The 10,584-nt window shown below is 37.9% G+C and overlaps 1 protein-coding gene across 1 annotated transcript in view; it reads left to right on the top strand.

The window, feature by feature from the left end:
• Window positions 1-10,584, top strand: part of USP9X (ubiquitin specific peptidase 9 X-linked) — a gene marked incomplete at its 3' end in the record, with an annotated part of 144,991 nt that overhangs the window by 43,763 nt on the left and 90,644 nt on the right. The window contains 3 exon segments of the mRNA XM_037734399.1: window positions 1,864-1,943; window positions 5,330-5,442; window positions 7,729-7,947. Of these exon segments, the coding sequence (XP_037590327.1) occupies window positions 1,864-1,943; window positions 5,330-5,442; window positions 7,729-7,947 (412 nt within the window).

The following is a 10,584-nucleotide window of genomic DNA, read 5'->3' as shown; positions in this document are numbered from 1 at the left end:
GGAGTGCAGTGTATGATTTTAGCTCACTGCAACTTCTACCTATGTGATGGAAGTGATTCTTGTGCCTCAGCCTCCGAAGTAGCTGGAATTACAGATGTGCACCATAACACCTGGCTGGGTTTTGTATTTTTAGTAGAGATAGGGTTATGCCATGTTGGCCAGGCTGGTTTCGAACTGCTGGACTCAAGCGATCCACCCGCCTTGGCCTCCTGAAATGCTGGTATTACAGGTGTAAGCCACCACACCTAGCCACAAATGATGTTTTTTAATGTAAATATGAACAGTGACAAAAGGTATAGTATACATTTGTTTCTACTAGATTATCTGGGCTGGGTGCCGTGGCCCACACCTGTAATCCTAGCACTTTGGGAGGCCGAGGCGGGTGGATCACAAGGTCAGGAGTTTGTTACCAGCCTGGCCAATATGGTGAAACCCCATTTCTACTAAAAATACAAAAATTAGCTGGGCGTGGTGGTGCACGCCTATATTCCTAGCTGCTTGGGAGGCTGAGGCAGGAGAATTGCTTGAATCCGGGAGGCGGAGGTAGCAGTGAGCTGAGATCATGCCACTGCACTCCATCCTGGGTGACAGAGTGAGACTCTGCCTCAAAAAAAAAAAAAAATTATCTGGTAATGGAGTATTTTTAATCAAAATGCCCTGTGGGTATTTAGTGACTTTGCCTACTCTTAGTACACAGATAAAGGGATGGATGGAAGAAGGGTCACTCTTCTGGGGAACAGTGAGTGTGTATTGGGTGGTGATGAGGGCAAAGGGTTAGGAAAAGGATGGATTCATAGGTAGGTTGAGCTGCCACCGAGACTGGAGAAAGCACCACCTGGTTGTATCCTGCATCCTTGTTTGAGGGTGGAGGATGTCTGTGAGGCATGGAAACTTGGAGACCCACTGTTTACTTACCCTTCAGAAAAACTTCATGCATTATAATGAACAGAGGCAGAAATCAGCCCATTGCCTCCTATTTATTTTCTTCTTTGTGAGGAAGTTCAAGACAACTGCTGGCCTCACACTTGTAATTTCAGCACTTTGGGAGACTGAGGCTGGAGGATCACTTGAGGCCAGGAGTTTGAGACCAGATTGAGCAACATGAGAAGACCCTGTCTCTCCTCTCTTTTCTTTTCTTTTTCTTTTCTTCTTTCTTTTTTTTTTGTTGAGACAGAGTCTTCTTGCTCTGTCACCCAGGCTGAAGTGCAGTGGTACAATCTTGACTCATTGCAACTTCCGCCTCCCAGGTTCAAGCAATTCTCCTGCCACAGCCTCCTGAGTAGCTGAGACTACAGGCATACACCACTACACCCATCTAATTTTTTGTATTTTAGTAGAGACGGGATTTACTGTGTTGCCCAGACTGGTCTCAAACTCCTGAGCTCAGGCAGTCTGCCCGCGTTGGCTTCCTAAAGTGCTGGGATTATAGGCGCAGGCCACTGTGCCCAGCCAACCCTGTCTCTTAAAACAAAAAAACAAAAGTGGGGATGAGGGGCAAAGAAGAGGTTTATCATAGTGTCTCCTTTGATCTGAATCCTAAAGAGCACTTCCCTGTCAGTTTTAACAAAAATATCCTTCTTAGTTAATATTTGATTGTTGTTATAGTTTTATACCCTAAGTTATCACGATAATTTAGTTTTCTTATCTCTTTTATTGCTTTATCTTTTGACATATCTTTAAAAATTTGTAGAGACAGCAGATGGTGCTTCGTCCCACGAAGCAGATATTCTGCCAACCTTGTCTTAATATTTTAATGTTATTTTACTATTAAAGATTTTTATAGCAAGATAATTAGTAGCTCACTTATAGTGCCTCTCTTAGTGTACAACTATTAAGCATCTTTTTATATTATAAAACTTTTAGGCCTCGATGGGTAGTTCCAGTTTTGCCGAAAGGGGAATTAGAAGTACTTTTAGAAGCTGCTATTGATCTTAGTAAAAAAGGTAAGTTATATGTTTTTATGCTTTCTATAATGTATGCTACTATATGTACTTTTACTTCATCCTCAAAATGTATGAAGTGGATTTGTTTTCCTCCATTATAAACACATACTTACAGCTTGCAAGCAGGAGCTCATATCCTTTGGACATTCTTAAAGAGTGTGAACTCTCTGAAGTTACATAAAATTTATGTATGTTTGTATTTCTAAGGAGTGGATTCATTGTTTAGTCAGATTTACAAAGAGGTTGCCACTCAAAGGTTAAACTTTTCTTTGAGATGAAGTCTCACTCTGTTCAGGCTGGAGTACAGTGGTGTGGTTTCTGCTCACTGCAACCTCTGCCTCCCAGGTTCAAGCAATTCTCCTGCCTTAGCCTTCCGAGTAGCTCGGACTACAGTCACGTGCCAGCATGCCTGGCTAATTTTTTGTATTTTTAGTAGAGATGGGGTTTCACCATGTTAGCCAGGATGGCCTTAATCTCTTGATCTTGTGATCCACCCACTTCAGCCTCCCAAAGTACTGGGATTACAGGCATGAGCCGCCACACCCGGCCAGGTTAAACATTTTTAACAGAGGGTCTTATCTGTTATGAGAAATAATATATAAAAGAACATTTTACAATTAACTATTCTATAAATGATGCATGGTATGATGGACTCCAGACATATCTGCCCCCTACCCCCCTTGTAATTATCTTGAGTCATTTCTGTCCTCAAAATATGTACTATATAAATCTACAGATTATTTACACTTGCCTGAAATGACAGTGAGTTAGGGTGTGTGGCTCTTTGTACCTAGTAAAATCTTCATTCATAATCCTTTAGTTAAAAATCACCATTTTATTAATATTGTACTTATAAAATAAACTGTCTACCTTACATGTTTGTAAGATAGTCTTGCTTTGTCACCCAGGCTGGAGTGTGGTGGTGTGATCACGGCTCAATGCAGTGTCTACCTCCTGGGCTCAAGTGATCCTCCCACCTCAGCCTCCTGAGTGGGATACAGACACACATCATCATGCCCTGCTGACTTATTTTTTTTGAGATGGCGTTTTGCTCTTGTTGCCCAGGCTGGAGTGCAGTGGCGTGATCTCGGCTCACTGCAACCTCCGCCTCCCGGGTTCAAGCGATTCTCCTGCCTCAGCCTCCTGAGTAGATGGGATTATAGGTACCTACCATCACACCTGGCTAATTTTTGTACTTTTAGTAGAAACAGGGTTTTTCACCATGTTGGGCAGGCTGGTCTTGAACTACTGACCTCAGGTGATCCACCTGCCTCCCAAGGTGCTGGGATTACAGGCATGAGCCACCACCCCTGGCTAATTTTTTTTTATTTTTTTATTTTGAGACAATCTGGTTGCCCATGCTGGTCTCAAACTCTTGGGCTCAAGCAATCCTCCCACCTTGGCCTTCCAAAGTGTTGGGATTAAAGGTGTAGGCTACTGTACCCAGCCTATTTTTTTTTTTTTTAATTAATACACAGGAAAGATGTCATTTTTCTCTTAAAGAACTGAAAGATGAACTTTCAGCTTTTGTTAAACCAACAAAAGGATATCTGGTGTTTTTAGTCAGGTGTCCAGAAGAAAAAGCTTAATGCAGGAATTAATCTTTCCCCCATCCCCCATGATGTTGGTCTATTTAAGGTGCATTTGATCTAACAGAGTACTACTATTGTAGTAACTCTCAATTCATTTTTTAAGGCATTGCAGATTAAAAAGTAGTAACATTTCATTTTCTTAAATAGGATAGCTATGGATGTGTTATAACTAACAATAGACAGTATCACAATCGAAATTGATTATTGTCAAAATTAACATGTTTAGTACCTTGCTTTTAAGTTCAACTCCATGTCAAGGGAAAATTTGATTTATCTTACAATAATTTTCCTCTTTTGTTTGGAGAAAATATCCTTATGCCTCATTAATCTTGTAGAAGTAGTCTGACAAACTGAAAATGTAATACATGGACAGGTTACAGTTGTTTTCACCACTCAAATTTTTTTGTTCTTTTACACATTTGTTCACTAATTTGTCAAAAAATTTTTAAAGAAAATTTCTTAAAAAATGTTTAATTTTTGTGGGCATATAGTAGGTGTATATATTTTTGGGTAATGAGATTTTGATACAGGCATAAAATGCATAATCACATCAGAGTAGATACAGTATTCATTACCTCAAGCATTTATTTTTTGTGTTTCAAACAATCCAGTTATACTCCTTTATTGCTTTAAAAGGTACAATTAAATTATTTTTTACTGTAGTCACCCTTTTGTAGGTCATATTCTATTTTTTGTACCCATTAACCACCCTTCTATTCTCTTTGTCCATGAGTTCAGTTGTTTGATTTTTAGATCCTGCAAATGAGTGAGAACATGTGATGTGTGCCTTTCTGTGCTTGGCTTATTTCACTTAACATGGTGACCTTTTGTTCCATCCATGGTGTTGCAAATGACAGGATCTCATTTTTTTTAATGGCTAAATAATACTCCATTGTGTGTATGTACCACATTTCCTTTATCCATTTGTCCTTTGACACTTAGGTTGGTTCAAAATCTTGGCTATTGTGGATAGTGCTGCATCAAACATAGTAATGAAGATACTGCTTCAATATACTGATTTCCTTTATTTTGGGCATATGAGCAAATTTTTGATGACTTCCATGCTAAGCATGTTCTAAGTCCTGACTAAAATGATGGGTAAACACTGATTAATGGTATTTCATTTAATAGCATTGACATTCAGTAGATGTGTATTCCTCCCTCCACCATATTTTCTTTCTGAGATCACAATGTTGACAAGTTCCAAATTTTTAAAAGTGTAAATTACTATCTCTTTTGTACTATCAAAGTCAAATAATACTTTCTATACAAATTGAATGTTTTTCATTTTGTCATTAAGAGTTAGATTTTCTTTGTTTGTAAGCACGTGGCTCTGTTGCCTTTCTAAAATTAGGTGAAATTAAGTAAAGCAATGACACTGAGACAATGAAAGAAACTAATAAAGAAGACGACGTAATTCATTTTATTTCATCAAACACTTAGAGTATAAGGATATTGATGCTAAATGAATGATTTATAAACAAAATGAGATTTTGGAAAATTAGTTGTGAAATGTTTTTAAGTTCAAAGGCTTATTTTCAGGGAGCAAAATGTTACTTAAATTTCCCTCTAATGTGGTGCTGCTGATCACCATTTTGTGTTTAAGACAAGTGCCATAATTGGTAACATTTTCAATTAGTGTTAATATTACTTGGTTAATCAACTTTTATACAATTAAATATTTATTAGCTGTCATTGAAATTTCCAGTTATTTATTACCTTTTATTGTATATTGGACATTGTAAAAATCAGAGAAATACTTTGTTTGCATTAATTTTTCTCCATTTTTCTTAGGGCTTGATGTTAAAAGTGAAGCATGTCAGCGATTTTTCCGAGATGGGCTAACAATATCATTCACTAAAATCCTTACAGATGAAGCAGTGAGTGGCTGGAAGTTTGAAATTCATGTGAGTCTTGCATTTGACTTTAAAGAATCAGATTTACATAGTGTTGCCTGTGAGTGGGGAGGGGTGTATGTGTGTATGGCTGTGTTATATTTGGTCTGTTATAATTGAATTAAAAGGTCTTAAAACTGGGCCAGGGGCGGTGGCTCACGCCTGTAATCCTAGCCCTTTGGGAGGCTGAGGTGAGTGGATCACCTGAGGTCAGGAGTCCCAGACCAGCCTGATCAACATGGTGAAACCCCGTCTCTACTAAAAATACAAAAAAAGCCAGGCGTGCTGGCACACACCTGTAATCCCAGCTACTTGGGAGGCTGAGGAAGGAGAATCACTTGAACCCGGTAAGTGGAGGTTGCAGTGAGCTGAGACCGCACCACTGCACTCTAGCCTGCGTGATGGGAGCGAGACTTCTTCTCCAAAAAAAAGAAAAAAAAAAGGTCTAAAAGTGAAAAACTTAAAAATGTTCATAAATTCTCCTGAAGGCAATGTGGTCATTTAGAATAAGCATGAGATTTAGAGTTAAACTTGGGTTTAATCTATCTATCCCCTGGGATCTCAAGTGTCTGTGACCTTAGGCAAGTCATCACATTTCATTAAAAATATAATGCTGTCAGTTGTAAGATAACGTCACTGTTTTATGGACTATTAAGAAAAACACCCAAGATGGGACATTTTACACATATCTGGGACACCAAAAGGTCAGTGTAGAGGTAAATGAGAAATGAACTTACCATGCAGAAAGGGACAGCAAAAACCCCTGCATATCTTAACCTTGGCACTTGGTGGAGGGAGGGATAAAAATTAAAAAGTGAAAATCTAAACCACAAGCAGTATTTAAACAGTTTTGCAGTCTGAATTCAAATTACAGTTGTGATACAGAAAATCCTTAAGGGGAAAATGTAAACTGGTCTCAGGTGGGTAGTGCCCCCAAGTGACTAGCAGAAGCAAACATAAATCCTCTCTGCAAATAACTTCCATTTAAGAAAACAGTAATGTATGATTCATTATACATCATATTAATATTGATAGAGTCAGATTCCAGAGATCTTAAACAGTGAAAAAAGTGTATGTCTCAGACTGATAAAATGCCATAATTACTCTAAGTCTCTGTTGCTGTTTTGTTTTGTTTTGTTTTCCCCAAGACAGAGTCTTGCTCTGTCTCCCACGCTGGAGTGAAGTGGTGCGATCTCAGCTCACTGCAACCTCCGCCTCCCAGGTTGAAGCGGTTCTCCTGCCGCAGCCTCCTGAGTAGCTGGGACTACAGGTGTGCACCACCATGCCTGGCTAATTTTTATATTCTTAGGAGAGATGGGGTTTCACCATGTTGGCCAGGTTGGTCTCAAACTCCTGTTCTCAAGTGATCCGCCTGCCTCAGCCTCCCAAGGTGCTGGGATTACAGGTGTGAGCCAGTATGCCTGGCCTCTATTCTTTTGTATACTATGGAAATGGTCATAAGTTGTCAAGCAGATAATATTTTCATGGTCTATAATCTATTTCCCAAATATACCATAGCATAAACAGTCCACATCTTCTGATTTAACATGTAATTTTATAGGTGTAGAAATGGAAACTTTGGAATTGGGGCCAGACTTTTGCATTTGACATTTAGCTAGCAAATTTATCTTGGATGATTGACATATTGTTTGTTTATTTTTATTTTTTGAGACAGAGTTTTGCTCTGTTGCCCAGGCTGGAGTGCAGTGGTGCCACCTTGGCTTTCTTGGAACCTCTGCCTCTTGAATTCAAGCTGTTATCCTGCCTCATCCTCCCGAGTAGCTGGGACCACAGGCGTGTGCCAGCATGCATGGCTAATGTTTGTATTTTTAGTAGAGACGGGATTTCACCCTGTTGGCCAGGCTGATCTCAACTCCTGGCATCAAGTGATCCACTCACCTTAGCCTCCCAAAGTGTTGGGATTAACAGGCGTGAGCCACTGGGTCCGGCCTGACATATTGTTTAGATTTTAGAATTGCTGCTTCTCGTGTACAAATTCCAGAGAGAAAAAAATAATTTGCATCTTATCTGTGGACGGAGAGTGGGAATAGATAACATATGGTGCCTCCTGTATTTTTTAAGCCATAGCAAATGGCTTTTGAAAGTACCATATAAATTATGAAACAAACAAATTCTAATTTTTTGATAATCAGTTTAATCACAATATTAATGAAATGATTCGTATAGAAAGTGAAGAGATAATTTTATTAGTTACGATACGATTAATATTGGAAGATATTTCTGTTTGAAATTGCAGTGCTTTGATCTTGTAAATCACCTTTCCCCCTTATATAACAGAGGTGTATTATTAATAATACTCATCGTCTGGTGGAGCTATGTGTGGCCAAGTTGTCCCAGGACTGGTTTCCACTTTTAGAACTTCTTGCCATGGCCTTAAATCCTCATTGCAAATTCCATATCTACAATGGTACACGTCCATGTGAATCAGTTTCCTCAAGTGTTCAGTTGCCTGAAGATGAACTCTTTGCTCGTTCTCCAGACCCTCGATCACCAAAGGTGTGTTGATTTGTTATTTTCAAAATTAAATAATATGATTGTTCTGCTCTGACACAGAATCTTCAGTGATCTGTATTTAAAGTGTCACAGTGAAGTAGGTTTTAACACTTTTAAGTGAAAATATGCACAACCAGGAGCATTTTTCATAGCTTTGTCATTTTAGTTCTATATTTGTTTGTTTTTTTCTGCATGTATAATTATCCCCATTGTCTTCTGTCCAGCCTCTTTAGGAGTAGTCATAATTTGGGTTAGTGGAAAGTAGACTGTACTTTTTTTGAAATAGAGTAGGAGATTGCTTCTTTGGCCAAGGACAAGTGTTGATCTGTAGGGCCGTGATCGTTCTAAGCATTCTAAAATTTTGACTCCAAAATCGAGTATAGCCTCTAAATACCTAATGATATATCATAAAATTACAGAAAATTGTTAATGAAATCAATATAGTAAGTCTTCCAAATCTCTCTTAAATATATTCTGTACATAAATGTAAGTTTTCTATATTGGTGTAAACAAACTGTACATTTTTAAAAATGTATCCCTAAATGCTGCTTGTTTTATTAAATATATAATTTAAAATTTTTAGATTTTAGAGAGACAGTTTTAATATTATAGGTCTTGTACAAATTTCCCTTTTTCTATCCAGCCAGAAAAATTTTAAGTCATATTATTCAGAACTTGGTTTATTCTACTAATAACCTGAAGTTATCAAAAATTTGTCAAACTTAATAGTTGAGATTTTCTGATATTTTCCAGTTCATATTGTTGCCACTAGATGGCTTAGTTTTACTTGAGTAGATCAGGTTAATATCTAAATCATGGCAATCTTCAAAATAAAAATTTTCATCTATATCTGTATTTCTTTTTAAATTTTACCTTTTTTCCCCCCTCTATATGCCAGTAATCCACAACTTAAGAGATTCACAGGGAACAAAACTTGATTTAACATGGCTAAATATTAAATTTTTAGATGACTTCTGGTTGAAGATAATTTTGTATCTTTGAAGTAAAGTTCTTGCTATTAAACTAATAAAAGATAGCGACTGTGAGAGTAGACTTTCAAAACCTTCAAGAGTAGAGTTTTTAAAAATATAACCCAAAATATAGTTGTGAATCAAGGAGAAGCATATTCTGTGGAGTTACTTAAACATTTACTTGCTACTGAAGTAAGAGAAATTTTATCATACAGTTAAACTGGTCTTTTATAAGCTTTTAAAAATCTGATTAAAAGGTGACATATTTGGCAGAATCTTCAACCATGTCCCTAGTTGGATGTAGATGTCATGATTAATGAAAAATCTAAGGGATATATAAGATCCCCCATATGTTTTTTTCTCCTGTTCTACAAAGGTGGTGGTGGCAAAATTCAGATCATCAAACTTAGTTGATGGAGATAAATTTTGTATGCTGTAGATTCACTTTCAAATACTGTTTGTAATGAGTTGCATTTACCTTTGAGAAATTTGAGTTACAGAGCTTAAAATTCTGATTTATTAGGAATATTTTTGAGCCTTAATACTCAATTGTCCTCTGGAATTTTTGGTAGGTCTTCTGTTCTACTTCAGATTCTTTCTACACCCCCTACCCTCCTACCCTCCTGGGACATTGAACCTCTGTGGCCTCAACTTTTGACCTATGACAAAGCTAAAGCGGTCAGGACAATCTCTGAGAGTGTTACCTGTTCCCCATCTTTCCCCAAGATGTTTGCAGATGTTTAAATGAGGTTATCCAAACATTGAAAATATAATAAAAACTTCATTGGTTGCGACAGAAGGTCTCAGGTGAAATTCACCATGCTATGTTTGAGAAAAGGAACTTGTAGGAATAGAAAACTATGTGGAAAGCATATGGTAAATTGTAGGCTGTGTGGTCATTTTGAATTTCTCTGTTTAGGGCAACTGATCTTTCTCTGCCAGTCTTGACAACTTACAGCCAGAGAAGGAAAGCTATTGTTTGGCAGCTGCTGAAGCTAGTCTATTAGCCTCAATTTGAAGCACTCAATATTCCCAGTTGGTTAAGCGTACATTGCAGCTGAAGAAATACGGAAAGATTAGCTTTAGATAATTCTTTACTGTGTCCACACCTGCTATTATAAGTATTATGTTATTGTCAAGTATTTCATTCTAATCTCATTACAGTTACTGAAAAAATATATTATGTAATGAGCATATACTTTCTTACAATTGCTGAATGACAAAAGGGATCTCTGGTGAATTAAGTACTCAGAGTTTTAATGGTTTTGAATTAGCGTTTTATGACTAAAAAGGTAGGAAAACACTATAATCTTATATGGAAATATGATAGTGGATTTATTAGATAATTTAGTTCATTTATATTCTTATAAAACCATAACAAAACTAGCATTAGGCCAGGCAAGGTGGCTCATGCCTGTAATCCCAGCACTTTGGGAGGCCGAGATGGGCAGATCACCTGAAGTCAGGAGTTCGAGAGCAGCCTGGCCAACATGGTGAAACCCAGTCTCTACTATAAAAATACAAAAATTAGCCGGGCGTGCTGGTGGTGCATGCCTATAATCACAGCTACTCGAGAGTCTGAGGCAGGAGCATTGCTTGAACCCAGGAGGTGGAGGTTGCAGTGAGCCGATACCACACCATTGCATTCCAGCCTGGGCGACAAGAGTGA

Source organism: Cebus imitator, unplaced genomic scaffold, assembly GCF_001604975.1.
Source record: "Cebus imitator isolate Cc_AM_T3 unplaced genomic scaffold, Cebus_imitator-1.0 Scaffold613, whole genome shotgun sequence".
Taxonomy (NCBI): domain Eukaryota; kingdom Metazoa; phylum Chordata; class Mammalia; order Primates; family Cebidae; genus Cebus; species Cebus imitator.
This window is presented reverse-complemented; position numbering and strand designations above follow the sequence as displayed.